Source organism: Hyperoodon ampullatus (assembly GCF_949752795.1).
Source record: "Hyperoodon ampullatus genome assembly, chromosome: 5".
NCBI classification, from domain to species: Eukaryota; Metazoa; Chordata; class Mammalia; order Artiodactyla; family Ziphiidae; genus Hyperoodon; species Hyperoodon ampullatus.
Window position 1 is genome coordinate 5,800,762 of NC_136918.1, and position 19,582 is coordinate 5,820,343.

At 37.9% G+C, this 19,582-nt stretch overlaps 1 protein-coding gene across 2 annotated transcripts in view; it reads right to left on the minus strand.

Annotated features, from left to right (window-relative positions):
- Window positions 1-19,582, minus strand: part of PIK3CB (phosphatidylinositol-4,5-bisphosphate 3-kinase catalytic subunit beta) — a gene marked incomplete at its 5' end in the record, with an annotated part of 106,769 nt that overhangs the window by 35,587 nt on the left and 51,600 nt on the right. For both annotated transcript variants that reach the window (XM_079704825.1, XM_079704826.1), the window contains 2 exons: window positions 2,934-3,055; window positions 7,606-7,794. In XM_079704825.1, the coding sequence (XP_079560951.1) occupies window positions 2,934-3,055; window positions 7,606-7,794 (311 nt within the window). The remainder of the gene's footprint in view (window positions 1-2,933; window positions 3,056-7,605; window positions 7,795-19,582) is intronic.

A 19,582-nucleotide genomic window follows, 5' to 3' on the forward strand; every position in this document is an offset into this window, starting at 1 on the left:
GGTAATAGTTTTCTGATCATGCTGAAAAAGTTACGTGCTCAGTCAACCAACTAGCTTTTTAAAATACAAATTCCATCAGTACTTCAACTTATTTTCCTTTCATATCATTGGGATTAAGTAATTTTTGCTCCCAGAAAATGAATGAACAATTAAAATCTTCAAATAGTTTGAAGGATAAAGAGTGTATTTGTAAGTGGGAATGGATTCATTGAATTGATGTAATATTGTAATTAAATGAGCTGAATTAATTAATGTTCCGGCTCTCTATTTTGTATCCATCTCCAAACCATTCACATGTAAACGCACTCCCATCAAAGGCAATTCCAGTAGTCAGGTAAGATATGTATCCCAAGTCCTCTACTTGGTGACTATAGTCTTGGTCAATAAATGGTTAAGCAGTAGTCTAAAGCAGACCCGGGAATGAAACCTAGGATACTGACCTGGGACTGAAACCTAGGATACTATACACCAGAAAAAAACCTCATACCAGAAAATTTAACATAGGAAGACACATTAGAATTACCTATATGGAACATGGGGATCACAGCAATCTCCTCCTAGGGATCAATATATTTAAGAAAAACACTTAGCTCAGTCCAAGGGGGGCCAGGTAGCCCCTCCCCTTCAGATCTCCAATGCAAACAGAGAGACTGAGGAACAACTGGGAGCCTCATTTTTAAAAACTATCTATAAAACCATCTTAAGTTTATTGTAAAATCCATGCCCACTATAAAATCTATAAATAGTGTAAAAGATAGAAGTATAGAAAAGAAGAGGCCTCCTCATTCCTTACACTTCTTATTTCACTCCCCCAAAATAACCACTGTTGAAGAGTTTGTATAATTTGTTTTGGAGATCACACAATTTAAAACATAAATGATTTATTTTAAAAAGAAGAAAAGGAAAAAAAAAGTATCACAGTACCCATAATTTTCTGAGAACTTTTGTTTTTCAAATAACCATACAGTATAACCCCTCATTTTGAGGCTAGTAAGAAAATAGATAAACCTGAAAATGTTCATTGTCTAAGACTGTCTCAATAATGACATTTCATCCACTAAATCCCATAGATTCTCACACATGTACTACCGTAAAAAGATTGTACAAGCATGTTCACTGTAGCATTGTTTGTTAAGAGGGAAATTTTGAGAAAATTTAAAATGTTCCTCAATAGAGAAATGGAGTAAATATGATACATCTCTATGAAAGAATATTACACAGTAGTGAAAGGAATAAACTACATTTATATGTAACAGGAGAGACTGACCTCAAAAACCTAATGTTGAATAAAGGAAAAAAACTATGTAAAACAATATATATGGCAAGACACAGTTGTGTGGTTTTTAAATGTACAATATTAACCCATATCTGTATTTTATAGATATATAAATGTGGTAAAAACAGAAACTTATGGTATAGAAGGATATAGACCAAATTCGTGATAACAGTTGCCTCTGGGAAGTGAAAATAATCAGGATTGAGTAAGGAAACTATGAGGACTTTAGCTGTAACGTTAATTGCTTTAAAATACAAACTTAGGGCTTCCCTGGTGGCGCAGTGGTTAAGAATCCATCTGCCAATGGGGGACACAGGTTCGAGCCCTGGTCCGGGAAGATCACACGTGCCGCGGAGCAACTAAGCCCGTGGGCAACAATTACTGAGCCTGTGCTCTAGAGCCCGCGAGCCACAGCTACTGAGCCTGCATGCCACAACTACTGAAGCCTGCGTGCCTAGAGCCCGTGCTCTGCAACAGGAGAAGCCAACGTAATGAGAAGCCCGCACATCGCAGTGAAGAGTAGCGCCGCAACTAGAGAAAGCCTGCGCGCAGCAATGAAGACCCAACGCAGCCAAAGAATTAAAAAAAACACAACTTTTAAAGTTTAAAAAAATAAATAAAATACAAACTTTAAAAAGTCAAAAATATTAACATTTAAAAAAAGAAAAAATATTAACATTTCTTAATTGTGGGTAGTGGACAGAAAAGAGTTAACAGAGGAGCAAGCCTGACTGCTGTCCTTTGATAAAGCATGCTTACAAGGTTAGCCCTTGACTGGCATCTGAGAATGTAGATTTCGGAAGGCTTCCCACCACCCTAACAGATAAGAGTGGCTTACTGTGCCTAAACTGTTTTTGCAAAGAGTATGTTTTATGCTCAACACCCATTTTTGTTCCGGGAGTCTAGAATTTGGGAATATGCTAGGCAGAGGGTGCTTATGTGACTAGCACTCTCCTCCCCGCAAAAAAAAAAACCCTGGCCACCAAGTCTCTAACAAGCTTCCCTGGTAGACAGTATTCAGGTGTGCTGTCACAACTTGTTGCTGGGGGAATTAAGTGTATTCAGTGTGACTCCACTGGGAAAGAACTCTTAGAAGCATCTCCCTGGTTTCCTCCAGACTTTGCCCCATGAATTTTTTTCCTTTGCCAGTTCTGCTCTGTATACTTTTTCTGTAATAAATCTTAGCCAAGAGTAACTATATGCTGAGTCCTATGAGTCCTCCTAGTAAGTCATGGAACCTGAGGGGGTTCTTGGGGACCACCCGATGCAGTTTTTGCTTGCTTTTTTGTTTTATCATATAGAGTGGGGACTTCCCTGGTGGTCCAGTGGTTAAGACTCCATGTTTCCACTGCAGAGGGCGCAGGTTCGATCCCTGGTCAGGAACTAAGATCCTGCATGCCAGGCAGCCACGCCAAAAAAAAAAAAAAAAAATAGAGAGAGCGAGAGTGGGGGAGGATCGGAGGAGATGGGGTGGGGTAGGGGGGAGAAAACAGGAGAGACTGAGAGTGGGAGAGAGTGGGAGGAAGGAGGGAACAAATGCTTTGAACTCAATCATTCCTATCCTTTTCCTTTCTTACAAGACATTCAAGCAGACATCAACTTCTCTTCCCACCCACAAGTTATTCCTTGACCCAAAAAAGCCTCCTGCAGGAGATACCTCATCTGTTGCAGACAGCCCACAGCATATTCTCGCACGTACTGATCTGGATAGTTGAAATCTAGAAGCTCCAGGGCCTCCCGGGGGGGCAGTTTAGGCCAAATCTGAAGTAGTGCCTGAAGCTGTTTAAAAATTGAAACTGGTTCAGAAATTACAGGAGAGAAAAGTAATCTATTTTCCTTGGTACACAGGAGCAGAGATGGGTCAAAAGAAAGGAAAAGCATACTTGCAGTTACTAAGGCCTCAAAAATCCACTGTTGTTAATACAGATTAATAAAGATTGTCTCTGTTGAAAGATTCTATCGGTAAGCAAGTGAAAAAGCTATTATGTACTTACCTGGAAGTAGAAGGATACACTGAATATATGAATTCTACAATCATTAGCCATTAAATAATTTTTTTTTCATTAAATAATTTTTTAAAGGAAAAAAAGATGGGGGCAGAAGGTGGGGGGGAAGGTGAGAGGAAGGGGAGAGGCGAAACAGCAGAGGGAAATAATCAAGAAATACTTAAAGGTCAAATTCAAAGTACAAATATAAGCTGCAAGGCTCAAACTAATGAAAGGCAATTTACATATAAAAAAGTATATTAATAACAACATAAAATTATCTTGAGGAAGTTTACTTTTAGTTCTTAATATTTTTAAGAGTATCACTTTACAAAACTTTATTGACTATAACAAATCCGTTAAATCACAGTACCTAGTTATTTTATATACACAAGATAAATACAGCCAGTTTCCCATTTACAGATGCCGCTTAGAGATGATCTAGATATAGGATAAAAAAGAATCCCATGGGGAAATGAGCTGGGAGTACTGGTGAAGGGGGTGTTCAGGTGGACATGGCCACATCTTTGGAAACCCTAGTTCCAGAAAACCCAAATCTCTAGAAAGGATTCTTACCTGCCTCCCATCAGAACACAGTGAGACTCATCAGGGTTGATTTTTTTTTTAAAAGGTCGATTTTGGAAAGAGTCCCTTCTTCCTCATGGTTTTGATATGTTTATAGCTTACATTCTTATCAGGGATGGTAAGTTGGGAAGAAAAGTGGTTATGGAGGAAAGCGAAACATTTTTTGATAATTATGATTTGTGGCCCTCCAAAGCTCAACCTTATCGGACAAAATCTTATTCCTTAATATCTGATTTATATTGTTGGGTTTTCTTGGGTATCACTTATGTAGCACTGACATCAAGTCCAAGGAAGAAACACAAAATGTATGCAAAATGAGAGCTACAAGAATATGGCAAATAGATGGCAATGGTTGGAGGCTTTTCTCTCAATTGCCTGCTCAATCTCAAAGTCATGTTGCAAGAGATGGCCTGCAGTACCTGCTGCCTGCCTTGTCGTTTGTCACTTGAGCATCTGTGAGAGACCTGGGCTTTGAAAATTACATAAAAATAATTTACATTTTATCATTTTAATTCTCCAAATTACTCAACCTCTCATTAACTTGTCAAGTGCTCAAAAAAAGTCAATATCTAAATGAGTATCTAGCAGCTAAGTTAAAAGGTATCTTCTCATATGAAGCATATTTAAAAGTTCAGTTCCCTAATGATATAATTTTTTTAATTAATTTTCAATTATTTTACATTAGCAGAAAAAATAACCCTTTGAATAATTTTTAAAAGTTGACTGCATTGCCTTTTTAATATACATTTACATAAATTACTAATATGGATATGAAATGTGATACATTACAATTTACATAATGAATTACATCAGTTATTCAACAAATACAACAAAATGTTAGTTTTTACATTTTAACTTTTACCTTAAATTTTGGTTCAATTATTCTTAAACTTGTACTGAATAAAAAGATTGTCTTATACTTGTTCTTTTAACATATAAAGTACATATATGCATACGCTACATAGGCAGATATACACTTATCTGTGGTATCAAAATCCCATGGGGATAGGGCTATTAGGGGAAAATATGTAAAAAGGGTCCTAAGGAGTGTAATAATGAACAAAAGTTTGAGCAATACTGCTTTAAAGATATGAAACACCTACGTCACCCCACGTTTTATCACTGATGGGGCTCGCTGCCCACTGTCCCCAAGGCCCTAATGGACTAGCAGTCCTCCTTATGGATAAAGGGGACTGTTTCTTGAGGGTCTGAAATGATAGCTAAAAAAACCCTCCTAGCATCCCCAGTTAACACGTGGAATATACACTGCTCCACAAAAACAATACTGTAAAGGATAGATAATGTTATGTAATACCAGAGATTCAACTATGGTATAGGTTAAAAACAGCCCTACTATTGAAAAGTTATAACTTTTGCTAAGATTATTTATAATTATTAAATCAATAATATAAACATAAAATTAAATAAATTACCAAAACTCATCACTTCAGTTTGGGGAAAGCTATGGAAGCAAATAGGGAAGGGAAATCTGACTCAGCCATACAAATAGTGAAAGCAGTGCTGACTAATTAATTACCTGTCTGCTGCAGAGACTATTGAAACCCCTTCTGCAGTATGCCAACAGAATGTTTTCCTGTGGATTAATGGGAGGCTACCCTTCTATAGAATTTTCACCCGTGGCATATGCCTGCAGAATATGTGCACCAGGCTCTGACTCTCCACTTCTCTTAGGTAGTCAATTCATTGAAAATACAGTTTATATTCTCTTGTACCAGTTCAGTGTAACTGGCAATGGGACAGGGTTGGGGGAGAAGCCAAAACACACTACTTTTTATTCTGCTGATTTTCTTTTCTAGACTACTAAAAGGGGGAATTAGGATCGTGAAATTCATGCCTTCCCATACTTCCTTACACACATTTAGGTTTTTCTATAAGAATATTAAGTTACACTACAGACTTTCTTCTACCACAATGGAGGAAGTTAAGTTATATCTGAAAACAATGCTTTAGATTTACTCATGGAAATGAGACAAGTATACTAAACTAAACTCCTCAGTGTAAAAATTTCTGCCCCTGGGGTTCGAATAAAGAAATATTAAGCCTGAATTGTCTCATTCCATTTTCTGACAGTTGACATACAAAACCTCTCTCTCAGATATCTTAAGAGTACAGCAAGAAATTTTTTTCTATTCTAATTATATGCAAAATAATAATATGATGCATTTCTTGGATAGGCACTTAGAACTGAATGCTATTCATTGAGAAGTAGGCAAATGTGCCAGTTAAAAAATGCTTATATTCAGGCTTCTCTGGTGGCGCAGTGATTGAGGGTCCGCCTGCCGGTGCAGGGGACGTGGGCTCGTGCCCGGGTCCGGGGGGATCCCGCATGCCGTGGAGCAGCTGGGCCCGTGAGCCATGGCAGCTGAGCCTGCACGTCTGGAGCCTGTGCTCCGTGGTGGGGGAGGCCACGGCGGTGAGAGGCTCGCGTACCGCAAAAAAAAAAAAACAAACTTATATTCAACCATTAGGGGGGTTCATGGAAAACTAACCTTGAATTTAAATAAATAAATGGTTAGAAGACAACTGTGTCAGAACAATTAAAGTCCATCTAGATGACAAAAATAGTTCCTTTTCAGAGTAATTTTCATGTGATCTGTGTAACCAGTTTAAACAAGGCACATCATATAATTTTGTAACATGATTCCAAAAAAATTGTTAGACCCTAGGAGTAAACTCAAAAGAAATACTTTCTAAACTTAATTTACGAAGTACAACAATAAAATCAAAGATTTTAAAAAAATACCTGATTAAAAGAAATATATATTTCTTGACTAAATTTTTAAAGTCATTACAGATTTAATAAGACAAGAAATATTTTTAAAAGATCAGCTGAATTCAAGTAAGGTGAATATCGTTATTTTAATATGCCAAATGTATTCATTCTGATTAAGAAATAATTTCAAGAATCTTTCTGTAGAGCACTGGTAACCAAGTAAATTTAATAATGCCAGTGCTTTTTCACATAGTCTTGAAAATTAAATCAAGTAGCTAAAATTTGGTGGCTTTTTTTGGATCAAACATTTTTTCCCCTTTTTCTTTTCTGCTTAAAGGCAAATATTCATCAACACTGACCAGCTTTAAATAAACAGTAAAATTGATCTGAATGGCTTATGATCTAAAATGTTAACTTTTACAAATAGAGATAATTTTCAAACAATACATATTTATTTTAGGACACTCACTGCAAAGGGTCTTAAGATTAAAATCTTGGAGTTCATTGATGAAACTGTTAGAAGTAGCCCAGAACCTACCACATGCTGGTAGTAATTACAGATGATTACACCAAGACTTAAGTCTTAATTATCTTTAGTAAAAGATATAGAAAACCTACCCGGAATCTGAGATTTTGAAATCTTAAAACTTTCTGGTTTACCATTCAGACCAGAATATGTAAGAGTTTAAAACCTCAAAATTTCTCCTGCAGGGTTTCCCTGGTGGTGCAGTGGTTGAGAGTCCGCCTGCCGATGCAGGGGACACGGGTTCGTGCCCTGGTCCGGGAAGATCCCACATGCCAAGGAGTGGCTGCGCCCATGAGCCATGGCTGCTGAGCCTGTGCTCCACAGCGGGAGAGGCCACAACAGTGAGAGGCCCGCGTACAGCAAAAAAAAAAAAAAAATTTCTCCTGCAGAAAATTACCCAACCTTTCGAAACATACCTATGTAGGAAAGGACAAGTTACATGAAATCAACAAAGTAACATATACTGCTGAATGGAGTTACAGAAATGATCTTTTGTTACCTGAGCAACATCCTCAAGTTTATTCCACTTGATTGACAGCAGTAATTTTGGCAATGACTGTGGGAAATTCTCTCTGCAGTCTTGTCGCAAAGTCCAAATAAGATCCATTTCATTCTCACACAGTTGAGACAACGGATCCCTGTCCAAGATTTCTTTCAGTACAGCAAGAAACTTCTTTCCACCTCGACTCTAAGAAAGTAAAATTATTCATTACAGAATTAAACTGTGTAAACATCACGGGCAAACCTTGGACACAGGGGTTAGAGGCACCAACCCTCAAGCAGTAGAAAATCCCTAAATTCACAGATTCAACCAACTAAGGTTCACGTAGTACTGCAGTACGTGTTTATTAAAAAAATCCACTTGTAAGTGGATCTGCACAGTTCAAACCCGTGTTGTTCAAGGGTTAACTACACAATGAATTTTTCAACAATTTATGAGCTTTAAAATTTGAGACATTAACAATCTAATTCTGTAAAAAGTTGGATACCCCTTTTAAAGTTTTTATTAAGCTGAATATTAAATTAGTAAGCTAAGGATGAAGGAAGTTTTTTAAAAGAAAAAAGAATACTGTTAAAAAATCCACATGCAAACACTAGGTGGCAGAATTGTAATTTGGATTAAAAAGAAGTCATTATTTGAACTGAGTTTCTCATCTTCCTTTTTTAATTTTTAATTTCTATAAAGAAAAAAAACAAAATCAAAGATGAACCAAATTTATAAAGTTTTTAAAAAAAAGTTAATAGGTGCCTTCTTGGCTCTGAGGCATTAAAACATTTAGAGTAAGGACTGAAACTTGGCTAAAAGTAAACAAAAAAAATACAGTTATCCCATTTTCTTTCCCAATCCTTATAAGAACATATTAAAATAAAGAAAATGGACCATACTATGTTTTGGATCCAGACTCTGAATTACACTAACATTAAAAGAAAAAGGGGGGCTTCCCTGGTGGGGCAGTGGTTAAGAATCTGCCTACCAATGCAGGGGACACTGGTTCGAACCCTGGTCTGGGAAGATCCCACATGTCGTGGAGCAACAAAGCCCGTGCGCCACAACTACTGAGCCTGCACTCTAGAGCCCGCGAGCCACAACTACTGGGCCTGTGTGCCACAACTACTGAAGCCTGCGTGCCTAGAGCCTGTGCTCCACAACAAGAGAAGCCACTGCAATGAGAAGCCTGCGCACCGCAATGAAGAGAAGCCCCTGCTTGCTGCAACTAGAGAAAGCCGGCACGCAGCAATGAAGACCCAACACAGCCAAAAATAGATAAATAAAATAAATTTATTAAATAAAGGAAAGAAAAAGGTACATTTCCCCATACTTAAAGGAAAACTAAACCATTTAGGTAAAAGCATATCCCTTCCTTATCCACCACCCCCCCAAAAAAATCTCCAGAATTATCTGACAAGATTCTGTAAGGATTTATATTCCATTAGCATATCATTTTGTACTTGAAATTATTTTAACTGGGATTTCATATAAACATTAAAATAAATAAAAGTCACATCACTAATTTTCTAAAGTAGTGAGATTCAAAATAGTATATGCATATGTAAAAATAATTAGGATGACATGATTGTCTATGTAGAAAATCTGAAAGAATCAACAAAAACACCATTGGAACTAATAAGCAATTACAGCAATTGTGGGATACAAGGTCAATATGTAAAAGTAAATCCTTTTCTTATGTATTAGCAATAAATAAGTGGAATTTGAAATTAAAAATGCAATAACATTTACATTAGCACCCCAAAATAAGGAAACAGGTATGAAATTAACAACATACGTACAAGATCTATATGAGAAAACTACAGAACTCTTATGAAAGTAATCAAGGAATTAAACAAATGGAGATATATTCCATGTTCACGGATAAGAATATTGTCAATATTCTTATCCATGAACTGACAATCACAATATTGTCAGTTCTTCCCAACTTAATATCAACAGATTCAATTCAAACCCAATTTAAATCCTAGTAAGTTATTATGTGGATATCAACAAACTGATTCTAAAATTATATGGAAAGGCAAAAGACCCAGAATAGTTAACACAGTATGGAAGAAGAAAGACCAAGGTTGAGGGACTTCCCTGGTGGCGGTTTCACATTTCCTTGTTTTAAAACTTACTACAGGGACTTCCCTGGTGGCGCAGTGGTTAAGAATCCGCCTGCCAATGCAGGGGACATGGGTTCGAGCCCTGGTCCAGGAAGATCTCACATGCCGCGGAGCAACTAAGCCTGTGCGCCACAACTACTGATGCCCGCACGCCTAGAGCCCATGCTCTGCAACAAGAGAAGCCACCGCAATGAGAAGCCTGTGCACTACAAGGATGAGTAGCCCCCACTCGCGGCAACTGGAGAAAGCCCGCACGCAGCAACGAAGACCCAACGCAGACAAGAATAAATAAATAAAATTTATTTTTAAAAAAAACAAGGTTGAAGGACCAACACCACCTGACTTAGATGAAAATGAACGTGAAAAGCAAAACTATAAAACTCCTAGAAGAACACAGGAGAAAATCTAGATGACCTTGGGTTTGGCAATAACTTTTAACCTGTAACACCAAATGCATGATCCATCATTGAAAGAATTGATACCTTGGACTTCATTAAATTTAAAATTATCTGCTCTGCAAAAGACACTGTCAAGAGAATGAAAAGATAAGGCACAGACTGGGAGAAAATATTGTCAAAAAGACATATCTGATAAAGGACTGTTATCCAAAATATACAAAGAACTCTTACAACTCAACAACAAGAAAACAACCAGACAAAAAAATATGGATCAAAGACCTGAACAGACACCTCATCAAATAAGATATACAGTTGGCAAAAATATATACATAAAATGATGCTTAATATCATATGTCAGCAGGGAAATGCAAATTAAAACAAAAATGAAATATGACTGCATACCTATTAGAATGGCCCAAATCCAGAACACTGACAACATCAATTGCTACTAAGGATGTGGAGCAACTCTTATTCATTGCTGGCAGAAATGCAAAATACTACAATCCCTTAGGAAGACAATTTGGCGATTTCTTACAAAACTAAACATACTCTTACCATACAATCCAGTAATCATGCCCCTTGGCTATTTACCAAAAGAAGTTGAAAACTTATGCCCACACAAAAACCTGTAAACGGATGTTTATTTGGCTTTATTCAAAATTGCCAAAACTTGGAAGCAACCAAGATGTCTTTCAGTAGGTGAATGGATAAACTGTAATACATACAGACAATGGAATATTATTTAGCACTAAAAGAAATGAGTTATCATCCCACAAAAAGACATGTAGGAACCTTAAATGCATATGACTAAGTGAAAGAAGCCAATCTGAAAAGGCTACAGGTAAAATGATGCTGACTACAACATTCTGGAAAAAGGCAAAACTATGGAGACAATAAAAAGATCAGTGGTTGCCAGGGATAGAAGGTAGGGTGAGGGAATGAACAGGCAGAGCACAGATTTGCAAGGCAGAGAAATTACTTGGTATGATATTACAATGATGGATATGTGTCATTATACATGTGCCCAAACCCTCAGAATGCACAACAGCAAGAATGAAATCTAAGGTAAACTATGGACATTTGAGTGTTATGATGTATTAAGTAGATTCATCCTTAGTAATAAATGTACCATTCTGGTGAGTGATGTTGATCATGAGGGAGGCTATACATGTGCAGAGGCACAGATATATGGCAAACCTTTGTACGGTCCTCCCAATTTTGTTGTGAGTCTAAAATGCTCTTAGCAAAAATAAAGTCGTACACACACACACACACACTCTCTCTCTCTCTATGTATGATTCCAGTTTTATATTCAGAGCCTCAATCTAAAAAGGGTATGCTTTATTTTACAAACTTGACTTAGTTTCTTTTTTCTTTGCAAAATGATCAAGAGAAGTTATCAGAATTTGAAAATGTAACTCCTACACTTACATATAAAAGTGAAACCTGTTACTGCAAACAACAAAAAGTATAAATTGTTCATGCCTGAGAAAGGCAGACTGCTGTTAAGTTAAATAGCGCAAAACCTAGCAGACTACTGTAATTTCATGGATCAAAATTAGACGCTACAGACCTACTGTAAGTAAATATCCTGAAGACTTAGGAATAAATGAAGAGGGAAGAGCAGGGGGTTAGCTGTATAACTGTAGTGTGATTGTTTAATGAGCTATGAAAAGCACAGCACTGGATAAAGCCAAGGTAAAAGCAAACAACTACCAGAAATGTGGCAGTAAGCCCAAAACACCCACAGAATCTTACATCCTTTTACAAAACTCAAAACAATCAGCAATGAAAAATTACACTGCAGTGCAACTGATGAACTTACACACATGTTAAAATGCTTGCATTAAAATAACGGTAGAGGGCTTCCCTGGTGGCGCAGTGGTTGAGAGTCCGCCTGCCGATGCAGGGGACACAGGTTCGTGCCCCGGTCCGGGAGGATCCCACATGCCGCGGAGCGGCTGGGCCCGTGAGCCATAGCCGCTAAGCCTGCGCGTCTGGAGCCTGTGCTCCGCAATGGGAGAGGCCACAACAGTGAGAGGCCAGCGTACCGCAAAAAAAATAATAATTATAATGGTAGAAAGCAATGAAAGTTAACACCTATATTCTCTGCTTTGTTTTTGTTTAGATTTTTCATAATTATATATACATTATGATATAACAGTGATTACTGACCAAAATAAAACACAACATATATATCTTGCCATAAGCAAATGAAAAAAAAGACTATGGCTCTTTCCCATTCCTTACTGGGGTGGTGGGCCTGGAAAACTCATCTGTCATATTCAGAGGGGCTAGAAACTCAAAACAGCGTGTTAGCTGTGTGCTTGTCAAGGATGGAATTAACTATGTGTTGGCCAGACCGACCAACACACAACTGGGGATGAGACAGCCCATGTAGTCAGGGCTGGTGGGAAAGAGACTGAGAGGTGTTTATACGATTGGGAGATTCATTACAGAGGATTGAGCAAATAAGTAAATATGTTAAGGTTCATAGGAATCCAGATTTCTCACTGTCAGAAAAGGTAATTTAAAATATGTTAAGGCAAAGGCTAGAAAAAAATCCTGTGGTGGTGAATCCAAATTGGAGACATTGATAAGAACTTATAGTTTTTAACAGACAGTGCCTATATATGCTCAAATAGTATGCAGTCAAACACATACTACCTAGTTCTGTTTCAGGAAAAGACCTAGATGCAATTGCATGCCAAGGGTAATGAGCATACCCAGTGCCCAGAACTTGGATTCTAAATACTTTTAACAAGTAAAAGGAATCAGGTCTCCTGGGGAAAATGACTGAATCCAAAGCTAGGGCAGAGAAAATACCAGATGAGCCTTGGAACACTTTGTTGTACCAGAAAGAAGGAAACGCTCAAAGAATGATAAAGACATGTCAAAAAGACTCAAGACGGAACATGAATGGGTTGCCACTGGCCAAATCTAGGAAAAATCTGAACATCAAAATTAATGACAGTTACTAATTATAAGTCATTACATAAAACAGAAATCACAAATCCAATAATTTTTTAAAGTAAATAAATAAATGGGGGAGAAGAAAAACCTTGGACCCTATGGTATGTCAACTAACAAATCCAAAAGGAAAATAAATTTGAAAATCAGCATATGGCAAACCACTGTAATAGTACTGGTTCAGGCAAGATATATTAATATTAAAACAAGTGGGTGAAAGTTAGATGTGAAACAGTATGTTTACTTAGTCTCAAAATATGCCCACAAACTACTTACTTATTAACTTTACTGTAGAAAAACCTAGTAGACACTATCCTAACCAAGTGATAATAATTAACATCAATAGTAATGGGACAGGTTGACACTGTTTGCCTTTGAGTAAAATGCAGTAAGAGCAAACTACCACTTCAATCTATTTATGCTAAAAATGCGTAGCTGGAATCTGATCATGACAAAACATTAGGCAAATCCAAACTGAGTAACATTCTACAAAGTAACCGGCTTGTATTCCTAAAAAACATCAGAGTCGTTAAAGATAAGGAAAGACTGAGGAACTATTCTAGAATGAAGGAAACTAAAGGCACATGTTAAAGAAATGCAACAAGTAATCCTGGGTTGGATCCTGGACCTATAAAGGACATTACTGAGACAACTGGCTAAACATGAATGGAATGTGTGAATTAGACAACAGAACTGTATCAATATTATTTTCCTGATTTTTATGAATTGATTCTGGTTAGTTATGAGAATGTCCTTGTTTTTAGGAAATATACACAGAAGAATTAAAGGATAAAATGTCATGATGTATGCCACCTCATCTCAAATGATTCAGAAAGAACTGAATACACACACTCAAAACGATAAAACAAATGTGGTAAAACGTTAACCGTTGGGGAAGCTGTATGAAAGTTGTATGGGAATTCTTTGTACTCTTCTCCCAAGTTTTCAGTGAGTTTGAAATTTTTAAAACAATGTTTGCTCTTCCCTGCCCTAAAATTGAAGGCTGTAAAGACCCCAAATCATTCTACTAAGAAAACATTCTAGGTAGATCCCCAGAACCTCTGAACTAAAGGCTGAGTCATCATCTTCATTAACAAAAGCCAGCCATTAAGACTTTGTGTCTGGGTTTCTGCAATTAGAAAATAAGACAAACTTGATAACACACATTTTAAATTAGAGCAGGGTTTCTCAACCCCCATGCTATCTTATTGTAGGAGGATGGTCCTGTACATGGTAGACAGTTTAGCAGCCCCTGAACTCTACTCACTACGTGCCAGATACAATCTCCCATGACTTGAGATAACTAAGAAAATTTTGAGACAATGTCAAATGCCCCACTGAAGGCAAAATAGCCTCAGGTTGAGAACCACTGGATAGGAAGATCAAAAGCTGCCAATTCAATAATCATAATTCACAAAGATCACATTTTTTTCTATTCTACAGATCCACGATCCTTGGCAACCACCTGTTTTAAAAAATGCCAACACTGGGACTTCCCTGCTGGTCCAGTGGTAAAGAATCCACCTTACAATGCAGGGGATGCAGGTTCGATCCCTGGTCAGGGAACTAAGATCCAACATGCCATGGGGCAACTAAGCCCATGAGCCTCAACTAGAGAGCCTGCATGCCGCAAACTACAGAGCCCATGTGCTCTGGAACCCTCACGCCACAACTACAGAGCCCACATGCCCTGGAGCCTCCATGTCACAACTAGAGAGAAGCCCATGCACGGCAACAAAGATCCCGTGTGCAGCAACTAAGACCTGATGCAGCCAAAAAAAAAAAAAAAAAAAAAAAACTGCCAACACCTATTAGGCTTATTAACACCATCAAAAGAACAGAAGTGTTGGGAAGGATATGGAAAAACTGGAATCCTTTTGCTGTTGGTGGGAATGTAAAATGGTACAGCCACTGTGGAAAACACTGGCAGTTCCTCAAAAAATGAAAAATAGAATTACCATATGATCCAGCAATTCTACTTCTGGGTATATACCCAAAACAGTTGAAAGCAACATCTCAAAAATATATTGTACACTCATGTTCATAGCAGCATTATTCACAACAGCTAAAATGTGGACGCGAACCAAGGGTCCATTGATGAATGAATGGATAAACAAAATCTGGTACATACATACAATGGAGTATTATTCAGCCTTAAAAAGGAAGGAAATTTTGACATGCTATAACATGGATGAACCTTAAAGACATTACACCAAGTGAAATAAGCCAGTCACAGGAAGATAAAATACTGTATGATTCCATTTATATGAGGTTTCTAGAATGGTCAAATTCATAGAGACAGAAAGTAGAACAGTGGATGTCACGGTCTGAGGGGAAGGGAAAATGGGGAGTTGTTTAGTGGATATAGAGTTTCAATTTTGCAAGATTAAAAAGTTCTGGATATCAATTGCATAACAATGTTTTAAGTATATTGTGAATATACTGAACACTTGTGAACTGTACATTTGAAAATGATTAAGACGGTAAATTTTATGTGTACTTGACCACAATTAAAACAATTTTTTTAAATTCCAAGAGCAGGTTTAAGTTCCTTAGTAAGGTGTTGGTAAATTAAAAAATAAATTGTATGTGTGTACATATTATATGTATACATGTTTTATATATATATATATATATATATATATATATATATATACACACCTATAAATGTACACACACACAATTCAACAAGTCAACTTACCATGATCTTATTAAGGAATGTAACATGCTCTTGGCATATACATGAAAGTGGATTAAACAGTGGAATGAGAACTTATTCTCTTCATTCCTTTCATTCAAAAGACCATGAAGTGCCTTAAGTATTTAAAAATACTAATCAGTGGGACTTCCCTGGTGGTCCAGTGGTTAAGAATCCACCTTCCAATGCAGGGGACACGGGCTGGATCTCTGGTCGGGGAACTAAGATCCCACATGCCACGGGGCAACTAAGCCTGCATGCTGCAACTACTGAGCCCGCACACCACAACTAAAGAGAAGCCCGCACCACAACAAAAGATCTCGCATGCTGCAACAAAGATCCGCAGGCTGCAACTAAGACCTAATGCAGCCAAATAAATAAATAAAAATATAAATATAAAAATATAAATCAGTAACAGTTCTAGGATACAAGGGAAAATGCATAACATAGGAATCCTTTAATGAGAGAAAGTAGATAGGATCAGGGATCAGATCTGCTGAGATTCAAGCGGTAGTGAAACACACAGTTCCAGGAGGCATTCCGGCTCAGAATCAGAGGATACAGGGATGAGAGGAGGCCAGGGGGAATTGTCAGGGGAGTTATCACAGGATCTGCATATGGAGCAGCTGCTTTGGTCAGGCATGCCCCTTGCTCTGTTTATGCTGAGCTGAAACAGCAATGGGATCAGCCCTAGACTAAGGTGAGGAACATGGGTACTGAGTCATAAGGAGCCACCTGATCTCAGAAGGTATGGAAATCTTCATACAGAAGACCCACTGTCAGCACAGTCTACCCTAAGTCTTACAGATACTGAACACAGATTACAGTGAATAAGCAAACAACCAGGGAGTCGCAAGTACAAAAGAGCTAAACTAAGAATCACCAAATATTGAGAAAAACCCATATGAAGACAGATAGATGTCAAAAGCAGAAGCAAGACCACTTCAAAAACAAGATTATTTAATTCCTCAGAGAGAACTAAGGTGACATTATAGCCATGAAAAAGGAATTAACAGAAATCTTTTAAAAGATAAAATTTTAAAAAGAAAAAAGAAACAAACTCCAACCTGACTAATAATAAAAGAATGCAAGTTAAAATAATGTGACACCATTTTTATGTTCACAGTGTGGGTGTGTTGTAAATTTTACCTCTTTTAGGGTATGCACTTTGGCAGAATTCTTATTAAAAAGGGACATACTTTTCAATCTATAATTTCATTTCTAGGAATCCATCGTACAAAATACAGACATGTATATAAAGATGTACAAAGTATTCATTGCAACACAGCTTCAGTGGAAAATAATTAGAAATAAGCAAAACATCCATCAGTAGAGGTATGAATATTTAATAACTAATGGCTACCAATAATTAATGCCATGAAATATAAACAAGGCTTTATAAAGAGAGCAGTGGAGCTCTTCATGCAGACATGACAAGATCCATAAAATGCATTACATGAAAAAGGACGAAAGATCTCATATACTTTTAAAATATATAGATATTTACACACAAAGCTAAACTGCTTATATAGTTATCTCTGGGCGAGAAAGGTAAGTGGCAGTTATTTTTTAAAACTTTCATTTCTGGTTTCACACAATTTATTAACGTACCCACCAAAAAAAAAAAAAGTACATCAAACTCGGGCAAGAGGGACTTCCCTGGTGGTCCAGTGGCTAAGATTCCACACTCCCAATGCAGGGGGACTGGGTTTGATCCCTGCTCAGGGAACTAGATCCCACATGCCGCAACTAAGAGTTTGCGTGCCACAACTAAAGATCCCACATGCAACAACTACAAGATCCCGCATGTCGCAGATAAAAAAGATCCTGCAGGGCTTCCCTGGTGGTGCAGTGGTTGAGAGTCCGCCTGCCGATGCAGGGGACACGGGTTCGTGCCCCGGTCCGGGAGGATCCCACATGCCGTGGAGCGGCTGGGCCCGTGAGCCATGGCCGCTGAGCCTGCGTGTCCGGAGCCTGTGCTCCGCAACGGGAGAGGCCACAACAGTGAGAGGCCCGCGTACCGCAAAAAAAAAAAAAAAAAAAAAAGATCCTGCATACCACAAAGATCATCTTGCACATGGGATTATTAAAAAAAAAAAAAAAAAATCCGGGCAAGAATATTGCATCGTCAGTAAGGAGGGAACTCTCTGATTTAGGTAAGGTAGCAGTAGATCACAGCAGAAATAATAAAAATTAATTTACGCTTCTGATGTTCAAGGAGCAATATTAAGACTAATAAAAGGTAACTAAAAATAGGCATGAGAATGAAGATAGGCCTATATAAGTGTTATTTCTTTTTTTTGTTGTTTTTTTGCGGTACGCGGGCCTCTCACTGTTGTGGCCTCTCCTGTTGCGGAGCACAGGCTCTGGACGCGCAGGCTCAGTGGCCATGGCTCACGGGCCCAGCCGCTCCGTGGCATGTGGGACCTTCCCGGACCGGGGCACGAACTCGTGTCCCCTGCATCGGCAGGTGGACTCTCAACCACTGCGCCACCAGGGAAGCCCAATTTCTTAAACTGTAATTATATGTTTCAGTAATTGCCAGACAAGCTGGTAAGTGTATACTTATAATAAACTTATTTCATTAAAGAGAGCTACACTTGACCCTTGAACAACATGGGGATTAGGGATGCAGACCACCTGCACAGTCGAAAATCTATGTATAATTTTACAGTTGATACTCTGTACCCAAGGTTCTGCATCCATGAATTCAATCAAACTGCAGATCATGTGGTACTGTAGTACCTATTTAATGAAAAAAAATCTGTGTTTAAGAGGACCCACACAGTTCAAACCTGTGTTGTTCAAGGGTCAACTGTACTCTTAAAGTATTTGTAGTAGCAGATAACTTGCACTGAAAGGCTACTGAAATTTTTGAGAACTCTAATGGTAAAGCAGAAAACAGCCTGTGGAACAGCCAAAACAATCTTGAGAAAGAAGAATGGAACTGGAGCAATCACACTCCCTGACTTCAGACTATGCTATAAAGCTACAGTAATCAAAACAGTACGGTACTGGCACAAAAACAGACACATAGATCAATGGAACCGAACAGAAAGCTCAGGAATAAATCCGCACACTTATGGTCAATTAATCTACAACAAAGAAGGCAAGAATACACGATGGAGAAGACAGTCTCTTCAATAAGCTGCACTGGGAAAACCAGACAGCTACATGTAAAAGAATGAAATCAGAACATTCTCTAACACCACATACAAAAATAAAACTCAAAATGGTACTATAAAAATCCTAGTGGAAAACACAGGCAAAACACTCTGACATGAATCAGAGCAATATTTTTTTGGATCTGTCTCCTAGAGTAACTGAAACAAAAGCAAAAATAAACAAATGGGACACAATTAAACTTAAAAGCTTTTGCAAAAAGGAAATCGTAAACAAAGTGAAAAGACAACCTACAGAATGGGAGAAAACATTTTCAAACGATGCAAGCAACAACGGATTAATTTCCAAAATATACAAACAGCTTATACAGCTCAATATCAAAATCAAACAACCCAATAGAAAGATGGACAGAACACCTAAATAGATATTTCTCCAAAGAAGACGTACAGATGGAAACAGGCACAAGAAAAGATCATCGACATCTCTAATTATTAGAGAAATGCAAATCAAAACAACAATGAGGTACTACCTCACACCAGTCAGAATGGCCATCAACAAAAAGTCTACAATTAAGAAATGCTGGCAAGGGTGTAGAGAAAAGGGAACCTTACTACACTGTTAGTGGGAATGTAAACTGGTGCAGCCACAATGGAAAACAGTATGGAGTTTCC